Here is a 17,966-nt window from a genome sequence, read left to right as displayed (position 1 = left end):
TTTTAAGAATCAAAGAAAAAGGATGGTGGTCTTTTGCCAAATATGAAAGAAATATAGAGGAAGAAAAGGAAGAATCTAACAGGGCTCAGAGAGATTCAAGTTTGACATAACAGGTAGTAGGAATTAACTTTTGATCTATTAATTCTGTGCCAAAGTGAAACAGAATCAAATTCAAATACAGTCATGCTGTCTAGCATTTCCATAACCGCTAGACTTTATGATACCAATCTTAAGGAAGAAGACATTGAGTCAAAAGAAACTTGATTTTCATAATAACGTTAATTTTTAGTTATCATAAAATTGTTTGCCTGCTTTGTCCCTCTTTTAGTATTCTTATGTAATCAAGGAAGAGTTTTAAAGTATTTAGAAAAGCTATGTAATCAATGAATAAAGTTTCTGAGGAGATGATTTTTGTGTATAAATTAAGCCTTGAGAGACACAGGTTTTCAGAGTAGGTCAAGCCATACCGAGATGTACTTCTTCTCTGTCCCACCTCTCATGAAAGTAAACTGAATGTTGTACCACATCAGATTCCTCCTGGGATGCTCTTGCATCCACTGGTGCTGGAGTGGAGGGCGTAGGAGTTGAATTGGATCAAAACACATTAGGTGTGTGTATCAAACTCTCAAGCGATAAATAAATAATAACAAGTAGAAAAAATATCAGGGGCTGGGGAAGAATCCTGCCAAAGGTTTTCTGTAATTTCATGCTTATGCATGCATGCCTTTGTGGCAGGCTGGCAGCACAGCTGGGAAGAGAGGAGGGGTAATTTGTAGCATGGTTTTACCTATTTCCATACGACTAATACTTTCAAAGAATGCAATTTCAGAATGTTGACAACTTCATAACTGGATCGAAAAATATCTGAGAAATTAACAATTGGAACAAAGCAATATTTTCCAACCCTAGAAAAGAGCTGGTAATGATGTAAAAGTCTTCTGTTTACAACAGCTGGTTTAAACCAGAATTGTTTATAAGGAAAAAAATTAATACCACATCAGCTAATATGAATGTAGACTATTTCTTGAGTGGCTCTAAATGATCATACTTTACTTTATTGATGAATATTTGTATTCTCTTCTTGGTGTTGGTTTTCAACAACCTAGGAAGTCCTTGGTGTGAAAGCATCTTGCTTTGCTTCTTTAAGCACTGAAAGATTCACTTCAAGGTTAAAGAGAAGCATTCCTGGTGACAACTTTGAAGCAAAGAACAAGGCGCCCTCCACACAGCCACCTCAGTCATCAGTCATGTTATTCTCTGTGCATGGCTCATCATAACCGGAAGGCATAGCTAGGTCTTTATTCCTATGATTTTGAGAAGCTGAGGAGTTAAAAAATAAAACAGCAACAATAACAACAAAAACAAGGACAATGAGGACGACGATGACGACAAAATCACTTTATTGTTCTTTTCACTTCAAATTAAATCAAATAAAATTTATTCTAGGTGGCTAACTTATGTTCTTTCTTATGAATGTCCATTCAAATCTAATTTTATAAATCTAGGGTGTACCTTATATGTGAGGACCTTCCTTTCGGTGTTAAACTTCTTGTTTTATGGCGCCATCAATTTTTGTCACATATCTATATTTGATTAATTTTAACTTGACATACAGGCCATAGTATTTATAAATCTTTTATTATTTTATGTGAGTGCCTGTGTTTCGTCAATGTATGTCTACACCAAATGTATGTCTGGTGAGGACAGTAGCTAGAAGAGAACACTGGATTCCCTAGAGGTGAAATTACTAATCGTTGTGATCTGCCATGTGCGTTCTGGGAATTGAAGCCAGGTGCCCTCAAGGAGCAGCCATTTTTCCAGCCCTACTTCAGACTGATTTGATGTCTGATTCATGATTTACAAATCTTTACATTGTTAAATATATTGAATTCTTATCTAACTTTGATGATGTAGTTAGGAAACCTTTTTACTCCTAATCCCAACTTCATAAAATGTTTGATTCCAATACACTAAGGAATTTATGTTTCACATTTGAAATTTTAATGAAATTGAGTTTAGTGTAAACTTTAAGGTAAGAATTTTATTTTGAGGGAAATTATTTAAATGTCCAAATATATACTTTTTCATTGACTGAAAGTTAGCTAGGCATCAACCAGCCACAGAGCTAACTTCTCTTTTTGGATTCCTGTTTTGACTTCAATTTGGGCCTCTAAGGTAATCTTACCTATCTAAGAATTCATTGCAAAACAGGTTTATTTTAAAATTCAGTATTTCTACACATTTTTTTTTTTATTTCCAAAGGGACTACTTAAATTATCTTGTCCATCATGTTGAAGAAAACCCAAAATGTTCTCCTGTCCATGTGTAATATATTAGCACAAATTCTTAATAACTTAGATCAATGATATGAGGCACATATTCAAGTCTCACTTTGTTGAAGGAAATTGTAAGAGCACCTATGATATTCCCTGGGTCCTGCATACTTCCCTTTCAACCCTTACTCTTTACCCCTGGTTCCTGAAGCTCCAGCAACACTGACCGAGTGAGCCCATGTCTGGTGGCATCCATCCCCTCACAGGCAGCTGGCCCACTGCTACTCCTTGTACACTGCACACAGCAGATCTTTGTCATCCTGCAGCTCTTAATAGAAGAACGGTGTCTTCTTAAAGAAATCCTTGTGTCCTGGTGACCAGTCAAATCAAGTATGATTACAGCTGACTTTCCATCAAGATGGATGGCTTTCCATCCGTGGATGGCTTCTGGGAAACTTTTATAAACTCTTTATTTACTTCATTCCTCCAGCCTCAACCTATCCCCAAGATTGTAAACACAATGAGACCCGAGAAAACCCCTGCCCTACTAATTAGTAGAAGCAGGCAGAATTGGATAGATGGACAGATGGATGCAAAATGCCTTATTTGCTTTCACAATTCCATTATACAAAGCTTTGCATGTAATTGGTGGTCTGAAAGCACCTGCTGAGCAGAAGAGTTTCATATTTCATAAAGTTCCAGCTCCTTAAAGGTAGGGAGAAGGAGTATAGAGGGGGAGTGAGCACAGATTGGGGTCCACAGATACTCAGTCTATTTCTATTAATAATAAGAGAGTCTCAAAATCGAGCAGATACTTATTATATTATGAAAAAATAGTATTACATGTTTTGAAATGAATGGATGATCTACTGAGAAAGCAAATTTTTTGAGGATCAAAAAGAAGAGTGCATTGATGTGCTGGGATTTGAATTGGGAAGCCTGTGGTAAGTGAATTAGGCTACCTGAGAACAGAGAGATGACAATCTCCCCAGCACAGTTTTGCACACTTGCCAAGTCCAAGTCCAGGTGACAATTCTAGCTGTTTTGCTGCTACATAAAAAAATGACAGTTTCTGAGAAGCATAAACTATTCCAACTCCATCAGAAATAACCCAGAACTTGGAGTGAAACCACAATCAAATTTGAAAATTCACACGAGATCACTGCCAAAGTCTGCAGAAAGGAACTGTCATTTTTAGAATGAAAAGAGTTCTCTCGAACTATATGCTTACTGGGAAAAAAAAAAATCAGAGCTGCATGTTTAAAACCCCTGACTAAGTTCCTTAGCAAGTTGGAGGAGGGGCAGATTCTATAGTAGTCAGTAAGGAGGAAAAGACATGCCCCGTGGTGAGCATCTTTGAGTTGGCCTGAAGGACATGAAATGGCTAGCCCAAGAGCCCAGAGGATGCATGCTAGAGCTAACAGTCCCACCTCCACACAAACCCACAGGGCCCATACTGAGATACCATTCATGGACTCAAGTGCAAGTGTGTTCTTGTGGCCTTTAGAAAATGTTCATTGACTAGAAAACATTAACTTCAATCTGAAAAAACACAACCTGCTGCATATGTCCTATGATGAGCTAGACAAATCCATTTCAGAGGGAATTTGCATTATTAATGCACATCTATGTTTTCTGCTTTGTTCACTGGTAGGAAATTCCTTTTCAAACATGTTTTATATGCCTCCAATTATTGACATGTACCTTTGGTTGGTGTATTTTGAAAACAAAAGTATCTCCATTAAATAAATTCAGTGCTGTCATGGTATATTCACATGCTATCCATCTTGAAAAATGAATACTGGCCGGGCGTGGTGGCACATGCCTTTAATCCCAGCACTCGGGAGGCAGAGGCAGGTGGATTTCTGAATTCAAGGCCAGCCTGGTCTACAGAGTGAGTTCCAGGACAGCCAGGGCTATAGAGAGAAACCCTGTCTTGAAAAACCAAAAAAAAAAAAGAAAGAAAATGAATAGTGTTTTGCTTTTCCTTAGTTGTAGTGAACTTAGAATAATTAATTTGCTCTTCCGAACCTGGAGTTCCTCATGGGTAAAGACGAGAAGAAACATCCTTCTATTCCAGCCGTTGGTTTACATAATATTATATATGTTGTAGTTCAAATAATTTTATTTCTTTTGTCTCCATATAATTTTGTCTCTCTCTTACAGAGAGAGAGAGAGAGAGAGAGAGAGAGAGAGAGAGAGAGAACACACTCACACAGAGAGGGACACAAACACACACACAAATGCTGTTGCCCATATTTAAATACATTTAAAGCCATGCTTAACTTAACGTGATCTCCTTTTCTTCTACTGGTTAAACATTTCAGTATCATATGTATAGTGGCTCTTGCTGCCAATATCAGTTATTGCTTCATTTTGAATGTCAGGAAGAGCCTTTTTAATAACATGATATTTAAAGCTAGAAAGTTGCCATATCAAAGCTTTAATGAAGCAGCTAAGAACAATAGCCTTGTCTTCCCGTGTTTCCTGAAAGCCCCTTAGCATCTCTCTGACATGATACATAATGAGAGGGAGGGATCCTTCCAACACCTCCATTTACTAATTATTCCATTTGCCATTTCCAGGATTTCGACTATTCTCCAGACAAAGCTACCTTCTCTGTCTAGACCTCAGTAGAAACAGTGCATACAGAACTTTTATCAGTACATCGCCCCTAGCAAAGACTGCATTGCCAGTGTCAACTATAAGCAATAGCAGATTACTTTTGCTTCTAAAATGCAAACATACAAAAGATGATCCAGGGTCCTACACTGACTCCTCTTCTATCAGGACTTCCAAGGCCACGCAGAACTCTAGGGTCTGTCAATCTCTGTATCCATTTCTTTCAGAAGGAAAGTGTCCCTGACTGACAGAGCCTTTTCACTGGAGACCAAGACAGTTCTCACGAAGGGAGGGGCACCCAGTGTCCCTGTAAAATCTACAAAATAAATATGCTCCCATCATTTTAACACAAGAAATAAGAAATGTTTAATAATAATAATAATAATTTTAAAAAAAACAAAAAGATTTAATATTCCAAAAAGAAAACTATTCAGTGAAAAGCTTAGGATAAATTTGAATATTTCAGTGTAGTTAAAATGATTTCAAAAATCTGAAAAAAAAAAAACAAAACAAAAACCATGAAGGTAGATTTGAATCAATCTACAGATACCTCAGAGGAACACTATCCTTGTATCTTTATTTTTAAATCTATTTTTCCCTTTCTCTCTTTCTCTTCTTTTTCCTGTTTTGTTATGTTTTGGTTTGGTTTGGTTTAGATCTGGTTTTCTTTCTTCTTCATACTCCTCCCTCTCCCTCTTTCATCATTCTTTATCTTGAGTGAACAGTAAAAAAATTTGAAGAGGCACTTAGTATCTAACCATGACTGTCAAAACACCTTAGATAAGAGAAATTTCATTTTCTCTAGGAGACTAAATAAACCAGGAGTCCAAAGAAAGTTACAAATTAGGAGGACAAATTCAATCTTTTCTCTCTGAAAAAGCAAAACTTGGTTCATTAATTAGCACTTGAATAGTCTGAGGTCCCAGAGAATCCAGAAAAAGACATATGTGAATTAAAAACTAATTTGTTGATGTGTCTGAGCAATAAACAAATCCATAGTGAATGGTTAAAGGTTGCTTGTCCAAATAAAATAGGACAAATGAACTACCAATAATAATAGTCAATAATAGATTGGATCCACTGGGAATAATAATCTTTATATCTATGTTTCTTTAAACACAGATTTTGGTAGCTATAAGTCAATGTGTATGCAACTTGGAATCAAAACATCAATATAACAAATTAATAATGGATAATGTTGATATAGAAAGGTTACAGGTGACTAATGGACATTTATTCTGCGTCCTCTGAAGTGCTTATAAAGAAGGAGCAGACAATGGAAGCTCTATTGCAAAAGAAACTGATAGATGCTGTCACATGTGGCACGTTGTCAGCATGGCAAGCCCCAGCCTCTGAAGGGTCACATGACATCTCATCACTAAGTTCCATGGAAAAGGCCAATGGCAGTACCCTGGTGTACATGCCAAAATGACCCCTCCTATCTACCTCGGAGGGCATTTCAAGGAGTACAAGAAAGTCCCAGATGAAGAAACCAGTCTCCGGATTAACAACCTTGAACTCTAGTCTCCATGAAGACTAGAAGAGATTGAGAGTCACTTTCCAGAATGGGGTGTCACAGCACACCTCTTCCCAAAAGACAGAGAAATAGAGGGGGAGGGACGGGGGGTGGGAGAGAGAGAGAGACCCCAGAAGGAGCACCGTTCTGACAGACTGCACTGCTTAAGGTGTGGTGGGTCTCTCTTTTCTTGCTTTCTCAGCCACCGGGTGTCTAGAATCTTCCTCCTGTCTCTCAAGCAGGAAAAGACAAAACACAGCAGTTCTGAAAATCAGCTCTTGGGGGTTTATACAGCAGATACTAGAAGGTGTTGGCTGTGGTTCCTTCGTTTAAAAAGAAAATGTAACTATTTTCTATATCTCTCAAAAACAAAGGAAAGCTAGAAATAGCTGGAGGATTTTAAAGTGCAAGAATCCTGTTGTTTCTTTGGTGTAAGTATATTTCATTCTCCGAAGAATTGAGTCAGCTAAACTGAAAAGGAAATATTTAAGCTGTAGAATAAAAATAGGTAGAAACTGGCCTGGCAGCAAGGTGCCACTAAACTGAGGCCTGTGATGTTCCAAGTGGATTGCCATGCCATGGGGCAGAAATATAGACTACAGAAAAGAAAGAGAACACGGGAGACATGGAGACTGAATGGTCATGGTCACTCTTATGAACCTAGCCTTCCCCTCTACAACTACAGGCCATGGTGAACTCTGCAAAACCTCTAGTTTCCTTGTAACTAACATGGTCATAGTAAAGAATTGGGTCATTTTCCCTAACACAATGGTCACTGTGACACAGACTCTCCTTTGCAAACCAACATCTAACCAGTCAATGGTGCTCAATTCTCTTCTGAGTTCATGTAATACTCACCCATAGGAAGTAAAAGTGCAGAAATATGCAGCGGAGTCTTAATAAGCATTTCAAAATACACGCAATCTGACTGTAAAGGACTGGTGAGAACTGCTCCCAGAAGCAGAGTTTAAAGAATAGGGAGAAATTCTACAACTCCAATGACTTTTAAGACTAAGAATAAAATGAAATCGCATTCTTCATACATTCTCCAAATGTTTGGAGAGAATGGGATGGAAATCAAGTGGACAGTATGTGCAGCCAGGGGCAACAGAGACAGGACTGAATGTCACAAGCACATCTGAATGCCGAGTGCTTCAAAATGCATATTCAAATAAAATGGGGCCATTGAGGCTGGCAACAAGTTGAATTCTTACAAGAAGCTGAAAGAATCATTATAGAACTTTAAGAAAACTGTATGTACAGTTAATTTGGGTACCTGATGTTTTATTTATTTGCAACTTTTAAATAATAATTTTATCAAATTAATAATTTTACAAGGTCAAAATATTATAAGAAAATAGAGTTTTTAAAATACTTTAAGTAGTTCTAACTTCAGACAGTATACTTTTAGCACATTTCCCTCTAGCTCTTCTCCCTAACTTCTCTCAAATCCACCCCACTCCCCTACCAAACCCAAACTTCTTGCTTTCTTTGGTTATTTGTTTGTTTGTTTGGTTGTTTAATAAATGACTTACTGGTTCCAATTTGTGCAACCCATATATTTCCATGTGTGGAGGACCCCCCATTGCCCCATGGTCACCCTACCAGAAACCTTAACAAACTGATCACTCAGAGGCATCAGCTGGACTAGCTCTTCAGTCAGAGGTTGGGAGTTCCTGAAACCCGCCCCTCTCCATCTTCAAATGTTGAGTGGCTTGACTTCATGCAGGCAGCCACAGTGGCCTTCAGTTCATGAGTACAGTGGTTCCGTCATGTCCCAAAGCCACTACCACAAAACTCTCTAAAAAGCACATTATCCACTTCCTGATATATCTTTTCAGTTCACACTGTTTTATATTTGAGACAGTCTCATGTAGCCCAGGCTCACCTCAAACCATAAATCTGCCATATAGCCAAGAGTGACCTTGAATTTCAGATCTCTTTGTGGCTACCTCCAAGTGGTAGGATTTCAGGAGTAAGCCACCATGCTCAGTTTATGTGGCACACAGCATCAAATTCAGACCTTAATGGTGGCTAAGGAAGTACTCTCCTCAATAAACTGTATCTCCTGCCCTGTGATCCTGGCTTTTAAATGCCTTCACACTAGCCTTTCCATTGGTTTACCCAATAACGCTCCTGGCTATGAAGTCTTCCCCATTACAACCATGAATATGCAAAGCTATAGGTGTGCCCACACAAGTCCTTCAACTTTCTGTCATGAAAAGAGGATAGCCCCAGACCCCACATTTCCTGAGGAGTTAATGACTGGTAATACTGGCCCGGGAAGGGCACATCATTTTGTCTAATGGTTGAGGCTAGGTGGAAAGAAAGGCAAAGGAAAGGGGATAGCAGAGAATAGTAGATGATTACAATCATATGATATCATTGATATGTATGAAATTGTAGAAGACTAAAGAACAAAATCATTTAAAGTCTTTCTTGGTGCCTCCTAAATAGGTTAAGAGCTTCTCTGGGTCCTGGTGGCACTCTATCTAGTGCTTAGGTTCTTTATTATTTAATCTTTGAAAATAGACTCTATGCCCTCTAAAGTAAGAATCAACCCATTTCCACACTGGATTAAACCATATAAAAATGGGAAAACTTGTGATCTTCACATAGAGAGACATTAATTATTATTAAAGGATATTTAATTAAATAAAAAGTCTATGCCCTATATCTGCCCTTGATATATGTTGTTCTTTAAAACAAGAACATATATGGGAGAGATGTTTCACCAGGTAGAGGCAGTGACATGAGGACCTGTCAACTTGAATGTCTTCCTCAGATCCTAGGAGATAATTGATTGATAGAGTTGACTATTGATCTTGATATACCTTCCCTGTGGCACATGTGTACCTATAAATAAACACACAAGCACATGCACACACTCAACACATGCATGAGCACACATATTCCCACACATGCACACACAGACCCACACACACACAAATAAACACACATTCACACACACAAAGACATGCAAACACACACTCACACGCACAGTCACATACACACAGCCATGCAGTTACATGCACTCACACAGGCACTTGAACACTCACTTCCTAATTCACCCATGTGAACATGCACTCCCACATTCACACACACACACACAAAGAGAATAATAATACTAATGATAATAATCAATTATAAATTATAACAAAAAGGACAATTTGGGTGTGACCTATAGCTGCTTTAGTTGATTGATTTAGGTATTTGTTTTAAATTTTGTTTTTTGATTTTATTGGTTTTTTGTTGTTGTTGTTGGTAGTGGTGGTTTGTTTGTTTGTTTGTTTGTTTGTTTGTTTTTTGTATTTTTGAGACAAAGTTTCTCTGTATAGCCCTGGCTGTCCTGGAACTCACTTTATAGACCAGGCTGTCCTCGAACTCAGAAATCAACCTGCCTTTGCCTCCCAAGTGCTGGGATTAAAGGCGTGCGCCACCATGCCCGGCCTGTTTTAAATTTTATATGTTTATTTTATCTATATGTATGAGTATTTTGCCAGCATGTAAGTGTATGAGCCATATGAGTGCACAGTGTCTGCAGAGACCAGAAGAGGGGGGTCAGAGTCCCTGGGATTGGAGCTGCAGATTGCTGTGAACTATTCTGTCAGTGCTGGGAATCAGATCCTCTGGAAGATGAGCTGGGGATCTCACACACCGAGCCATCTCTCCAGCCTTGGTTCATTTGTTTTAAAGGTAAGGAGCATGGAGCCAAGACGTGTTACGTTAGCAGTGTCACACAACTCACAGAATGAAACTCTCAGAACCTGAACCAATGGCTCAACTGCTAGTAAAGTGTGGAGTTTTCACTTATTTATTTCATCTTGAATAATTCATACCCTATAAATCAACAGACTGCTGCCCTCTGTAAATTTCAAGAAAGCTTAATAAAGGGAATGTGACTTTCATTAGGAGAATAGTGTTCTGGAAGACAGTGAAGTATAAAGAGAAAAGTAGGGGGCTAGGGAGATGGCTTGGTGTGTGTGGGGGGGTACTAGAAAATATGAAAACCTGAGTTCAAATGTCTAGCACCAACAGGAAGAGCCAGGCAAGCCTAGGCTTCTGGCAAAGCTGGTGCTTGAAGCTGGAGACAGGGAAATCCCCAGGCCACATTCTGCAGCTCAGCCAACTTCTAAGTCCTTGATTTCCTAAATTGCAAGGACTCCCTCCTCCTGGGACATGTGTGCAAAATCTAACCCTATGCATGTTCCATATTTATCAGTGTTGACTTTGAAACAACAACAACAACAACAAAGCACATCCATAGATCTTTGTGCCCACACATTTTGGGGAGTCAATAAATGCATTGCCTATTTTAAAAAAAATAGGATCTACAGAGAAAGCAAATTTTTGATACTGCAAGATTTTCAAGTTTATCCTCCTGGACACTCATTTCACTGTCTCTCCAACTCTGAGCCAAAGAGGTCACCAAATATGTATTTTTACTCAGAGGTAGCTCTAGCAGTCCAGCCCTCTAACAGGTAGACAATGGGAAAAGGGATCAATGGGGAGGGATGATCTGAACTGATATTTTTCCCTTTTAATTCCTGTAAGCAGGAACTCCTTCCAGCTAATAGTGGAAATGCTGAGAAGTATAACAAGCAAAAGGGGGAGCACTGAGGTTTGAAATGAGAATTGCAGCAATCTTCCATGTGAAGAAAATGGTCTTGAGGGAATGGTAAAGATGTAACCGCTTAAGTAGACAGCATAGAATCCTGACCAGGCAGTTCTTCCAGAGTGAGGGAGGGACTTCCCTAATGGTATCTCTGCTGCTCTTTGCATCACAACCTTCTCTTTACATCATTGGCACTTTTGGTGGAGCCCAGGGGATCCATATTTAATAAAAATAGCAGGCATTTTTGGAAGTGAAAAACAAGTGGAAACTTCAGTTATGCTGAATACTAGCTGTGTGGATATAACTCATTGAACTGTACAGGATGTAAGTGTCTAGTGAAAAAGACAGAGTTACAATAGTCATGATCTGGGTAGTTCAGAAAGCATTTAAGGAAAAGGAGTTGCATGACTTCTAAAAGAGCCACATTTCATTATGTTGTCACTAACAAAATTATCCAAGCTTTAATTCCTTAATGGCAAGTTATACTTGTTATTATATTGTTGTTGTTGTTGTTGTTGTTGTTGCTGTTTATTCTTTAAATTATTATTATTTGAGATGAAATGTTTCCTTCCAAATTTTTAAAGGTATGAGGAAAGCAAATTTTCCATCCAGAAGACCACACTCTGGTGTCACAGTTTTAGGCCTTGAAAGCCAATTCTCTGCACAGGAACCTCATTGTATGACAGTCAACTCTGGGTCCAGAATGCCAAATCCCTGACTTGTATCCTATGAATATAGAGTACGGTAGATCACTCGGGATATTTCTCCTCAGTTCCTTATGTTAGTGTGTATTTTCACGAAGAAGTGAAACTGAACCACAGAGAGCCTCACGGAAGACCAACAAGTCTGCCTACATCTCGGTCCCTCTCAGAGGTGACACCATCCTATAGAGAGATTGGCAGATCCTTCAAGATCGCAATGATCCCTTTTATCCCCAGAGCCAGTTGCCCCTTTCATTTTTTTCTTTTTTGTCAACAACACTTCCTTTTTGTTCCCCTCCCTCCAATGAGGAAGTACAGCAGAGACACAGACACAATACACCTCTTCATAAGGAAGGCATGAGTGTGTGCCAGATGGGCAGAGGGGATTACAACATGTTTCCTCTCCCATCGTGACTCAATGGAGCTGGTATGAGAACTCATCTTATTCAAGAAGGCAGCTTCCCCTGACAGAATTATGAGTCACAGTTCCTGGGAAGAAAGTGCACTTACCAACAGCATTTGGGGGAAGGGGATCTCTGGGAGAATACAGTGAAGGTCATTCAGAAAGGCGGCACTGTCAGGACCATTGGGCAGGCAATAGACCTCCCAAACTCTGGGAAGCCTAGATCTCTCAACAGCAGTAGCATGGACATCTCTCACTTTAACTTCCAGGCATGGTACTTGTCATGCTAATGGGAATCATGAGTGTGGAATTAAATGTTAGCAACACGAATGGGTCCAGTTGAGAAAAGGTGCCTCGGATGGGATATTTACCCATCTGTTTATCATTTTTGCACTTGTACTGCATCTCTATGTGTTAATCATCATTTCAAGTGTTTGGGAAAACAAAAAGGAAGATAAATAAATCTGTGAAATCAGATTCAGAGAGAGGGAGATGACAGGTAAAGAAGTAGGAGACAAGGAAAGAAGAGAGGTTGGAAAGAAGAAAAAGACAGTGGAGAAGAGGATAAGGATGGATTGAAGGACAAATGACAGAGAAGAAGTACCATAAAGAGTTAATGGAATATTGGCAGATGATGGGAAATGTTAAAGCAATGGAAGAGGGTAGAGGAGTGACTAGCAGGGCTATTGCAATTAAAATGGTCAAGGAAAGCCTCTGTAAGAAAATAACATTCAATTAGTAATAAGTCAAGTGAAAATAAATTATAGTCCAGGGTTATCGTCAGCATATTTAAGAATCAGTACAGCAAGTCCCTTCCAATCAAACGAGACAGATACCGCCTAGATGCTGGTATATTAATGTGGCCCAGCTGTATTACTGCATCCCAGTTGGATAGAAGGCCTGGTTAGAATACAGCCTCTCCTCTGTGAAGTCCCAATGGGCCAGCAAGTTTAGATATTATCTGTACTTTCAGCTCTACTCTGTCCTAGTTACACCCTGTCTTTAGAGTTATTTTTGGTTTCTAATACAATGCTCTAAGTGGCATAGAAAAACTGAAATGCACCCAGCAAAGATGATCAGGATGGCAGGAGGGCTGAAATTCATGCCAAGGGAAGAGGAGTTGAAGGTACGGATGGCAGAACACTGGGGTCACAGTTACATAATGCTGACTTAACACTTCGAAAGGGTTCTCACAGAGAATAGGCATTAAAGCAATGACAGTCAAAGCAGAGCCCATCGTGTGCACAGGAATTTTACATCAGGATCCTTATTAAAATTAGGATCCCTGGAGTCCCTGCGTAAAAATTCAAGAAGCAGCCCTTTAGGTATTTTCTTTTTCAATCATGAAACTAAATCAAAGAAATATATGGAAATGGCAGAGACTAATTTCAGTCCCATGGGCAAGAATATTTATAAAAACTCAATGAGTCAAAAAAAAATATAACAACCTGCACTTAGATGCTAACTAGATAGAGCAAACATGGGTGACACTGAAAAGCAATTTAGAGATGAGAGACATATAGCCAACTTTTCCTACCTCTGGCTTACATGTGATCCACCATCAGGGTGACTACGTTTGGTTATTCAAACTCAAGAAATATCTTGGTTGACTCCTCATACAAAGCCATGGTCAAAGAAGGAGCATACCAACAAATTCTTTGTTGCCTATATACATGCAGTTTGATCAAAACTATCATTTTTGGTTTGTTTGTTTCTTTCTTCAACATCCCAGTGGTCAAAGTCCGAGAGCCAGGTTGTATAATCTCCCTGCCATTTCCTCCACAGTACTTGAGATGAGAATACAGAGAATTAGCCTGTGGGGCATGAAGTTGAAGAGATGTCCCTGTGTTTATACTCATCAGACCCCTTCCTAAGTTGTCTAGTTTCTCTCATCCCCTAATTCTATGGTTCTTTCAGACACTTGATTCTATGCAACTACAGAATTCTGTGGAACAAAACCAACATTATGCTCATTTAAATTCACTATATAGGATCCTGTATGTTAAATTAATTTCAGTCATTTATCCAGCACCACATACTCACCCGAAGCATGACTCTGCAGGATCCCATAGAAGGACAGACTCATCAAATACCACAGAAGTCCCATCCTGTCAACATAAATTTAAAAAGTAAGAGAGGGTACTTCTTCCCTGAAGAGTTCTAATAATAATCACCGTGAATGTGTGATAACTATAGACTAAGAACCATTCCAAGGGTTTTAGAATATTCCCAAGCTTTATTGTCAGAACCAACAACAAATTTGATAGCTTTTGCTGTTTATCATCATTTGCTTTTAAATCCCCAAATTACAGAGAGATAAACTCAAAAAAAGTTTAAATAACATAACTGAGATCCCTTGACTAAAAAGTGGTCTGGCCATCATTACATTCCAGCTGTGAGGCTGCAGAATTCTCTGCTAATTACTGAACTATAACTGCTATATGGAAAAAAAAAAAGTTCATCTGGATTTTCTGACCTGCAGTGAAACTTCTAACAGATGAACTTGACCCTCTCACCCTTCTTTCAGGTCCCTTGTGTAGTCTCAGTGGGAAATATGTTATGATCCAGGTACTGTTTCGTCTCAGTAATGAATTGAACATCTAGAGATCCTGGATCCAAACCTAGTCTATAGTCAACCACACAGAATTTATATCATCAAGAAATATGGAAACCTTCTGCCCTGCCGCTCTTGTTTATACACTGCAAAGACAAATGGCAAGGCAGAAATGTCTGTGAATTTTAGCATTCTGACGATAACCAGAGGAAACTGCCAACTAGCAAGGGCCCTGCTCCTATACTTGGTTGTATGGTCTTTAGTGCATGAGATTTAACAACTCTGTAAAGTACACCTTTTTATATGCCTCTCAATGGTAAAATATCTCCAGGGTTATAAATACAGAAATATGGAATGACTCAGAAATTCCTGGCTCATGACTGCCTTCTAATTGATGAAAGCATTCATACAGACATGCTTAGGGACATCTGGTAGCTTGTGCACATGATACTTTTAGAAAGCAACATAGATGGGATATTACAAAAAATAAACAAAAAACAACAATAGCAACAACAAAAACATCAAGCACAGGAACCCACATACCTAAAATGGCCAAAACAAATACTTGATAGCTTGACATAATACACCAAAATGGGCTATTTATAAGAGTACTACATGGAAATGAATTGTATAAATTGGTATTACCCAAACAGCTTCATCTGTATTGTATATAATTTCTACACCTACCATTTATCTTAACAACAGACCATCAAATATCTCTAATTCCTTCCTTAGGTTATCTACATAAAAATCACAGATAAGTTTATCACAAGAGGTGTTGCATGAAAACATTTTGTTTCAAATATCAAATCTCCTTTCCTTGGACAGCTACATTCCAGTCCTCAGACCATTATCTTAGGAGAATTTAGTTGTATCCATCCATCTATCATTCATTCACTCATTCAATAAAAACATGTTGAGAGCTTCAGAGGTACCCTGTTGGGACAGCACTTCCGTAAGACATGCAACACCCACGTCTTGAGCCCCAGCACCATCTTTCTCCCCAGAGTATTTTACTTATTTTTATTAATAAGTTACATTCATCTAACTTCAGTGGATTCTAGTAAGCATAATGAAAGGCCTTTGATGAATATTTCTCTACAGTCAGTAAAGCCATGAAGACTACCTCAATGTCTTCAACTATGCATAAAATATATATGTGCAGACACAGACAAGAAATATGACGGATCAGACAGAGAACATAGTAGTAAGCAGTCTTATGGAAACGTCAAATATGTACCAAAAGAACAAACTGGAGTACAAAGTAAAATGTGGTAAAAGAAAGCAACAAGCCAATACAACTCAAGATGAACAAATGAGAGATTGCTCCAACCAAAGCCTCCGGGAAGCTGGAACACAAGGCTTTCACACTGAGGGAGAACATGTTGTTTATTGGGAATTGAAGCAGAAGGAGCATCCGGAGAAATGAGAGTCTTGGAGGCTAACATTCAAAGATAAAGAAAATAAGAGACATAATAAAAATAGTGTAATAACCATCTAGTGATACTACTGTTTGGCTCAAGTACAGGGTATTGGGAAGAGAGCCGCAGATCATTCAATTGTAAAGCAGAAAGGGCCTGTAAGAGAAGGTGCCGGTGCCGAGAAAAGCAAGCCAAAGACATGTGAGTTAACTTTCTTTTTTTTTTTTAATATTTTTTATTATTACGTATTTTCCTCAATTACATTTAGAATGCTATCCCAAAAGTCCCCCATACCCTCCCCCACACTTCCCTACCCACCCATTCCCATTTTTTGGCCCTGGTGTTCCCCTGTATTGGGGCATATAAAGTTTGCATGTCCAATGGGTCTCTCTTTCCAGTGATAGCCGACTAGGCCATCTTTTGATACATATGCAGCTAGAGTCAAGAGCTCCGGGGTACTGGTTAGTTCATAATGTTGTTGTACCTACAGGGTTGCAGATCTCTTTAGCTCCTTGGATACTTTCTCTAGTTCCTCCATGGAAGGAGTTACAGAGACAAACTTTGGAGCTGAGACAAAAGGATGGACCATCTAGAGACTGCCATATCCAGAGATCCATCCCATAATTAGCCTCCAAAAGAGGACACCATTGCATACACTAGCAAGATTTTGCTGAAAGGGCCCTGATATAGCTGTCTCTTGTGAGACTAGGCCGGGGCCTAGCAAACACATAAGTAGATGCTCACAGTCAGCTATTGGATGGAGCACAGGGCCCCCAAGTGAGTTAACTTTCATATCAGACTAAATAACTGTTTTCTGGGTAGAGACCTGATACAGTAACACACGAGTTATCAACTTAGGACTTAGGAAGGTCACTCTGCCAGGCACATAACAAAAGAGAATGGCCACTAAAATCTGTCTTGGAGTAATTTTGGATCCTGAATTTGTCATCACAGTTACTGCTCTCCTGCTAGGCTTTTGTCATTGACACACTTGCTCAGCATGCCACCTATGTCCTCACCCAAGTCATTAATAAAAGTAATTAATAATTCCACATCAATCCTTGTCAGTAAGATCAAGAAGATTTTGCACTGCAGATTCAGAGCGCAGCAGTTCCAGCCTTACTAAAGTATTCTGACCTTCCTCATTGCATTTACACACACACACACACACACACACACACACACACACACACACAGATAGGGGTGGGAGGGAGGCTAATACACAGATCTGCACACACATACCTCTCTTTGAATTTCACCAATTACCTGTTTATAAGTTGCTGAGTTCCTAGGGCAACACATAGAAGACATTCTAATTAGTGTGATTGAGGACCTTAATTGATATTCCCAAGAGTTACTGGATTATGCACGATGGAGCAGAGTCAGGTCACCAACAGAGAGCTAATCCAAAGATAACCTTTGTTCAAATACAAATCCAGGGTCAACCTTGCCCTGTGATGAATAAAACATCAAGCCGACAAAACTGAAATTGGATTGTGCAGGATATTCTGACGGACTAAAGGTACCAATGTTAGTGGGAGATGGCTGGCTAGCCTGAACCCTCTTAGAGGATGATGGTTCATTTAATACTGACTTGCACTCAGCCTTGGAATTTCTGTCATTGTAAAAAGGAATACACTTTCAATTATTGGATCTTGGAATGAGAGGCTATTTAGTAGGAGATAGAAAAACTGACTTACAGTACCTGAATTGCAGCTAGTTTTATATAACTGTGATGGTGTCTAGTGCATCCCGTCCTAGCTTCAGATTATAGAGATCTACATATGTGCCCAGCCAGTCTTTCCTGTTATCCATTCTATTTCCTATCATATCCTTAGGTTCAGGAGTTTCAAATGCATGC

At 39.1% G+C, this 17,966-nt stretch overlaps 1 protein-coding gene across 6 annotated transcripts in view; it reads right to left on the bottom strand.

The window, feature by feature from the left end:
- Il1rap (interleukin 1 receptor accessory protein) overlaps positions 1–17,966 on the bottom strand; it is a 148,620-nt gene that overhangs the window by 91,736 nt on the left and 38,918 nt on the right. For all 6 annotated transcript variants that reach the window (XR_875736.3, NR_152416.1, NM_001159318.1 and 3 more), the window contains exon 2: positions 14,174–14,238. Coding sequence is in view for 4 of the 6 variants with exons in the window: in NM_001159318.1 (NP_001152790.1) it covers positions 14,174–14,237 (64 nt within the window). In the remaining 2 variants the exon portion in view is untranslated. The remainder of the gene's footprint in view (positions 1–14,173; positions 14,239–17,966) is intronic.

The sequence above is a fragment of the Mus musculus genome, chromosome 16 (assembly GCF_000001635.26).
Source record: "Mus musculus strain C57BL/6J chromosome 16, GRCm38.p6 C57BL/6J".
Taxonomy (NCBI): domain Eukaryota; kingdom Metazoa; phylum Chordata; class Mammalia; order Rodentia; family Muridae; genus Mus; species Mus musculus.
The sequence above is the reverse complement of the archived record's forward strand: the minus strand, read 5'-3'. Positions and strand labels throughout refer to the sequence as shown.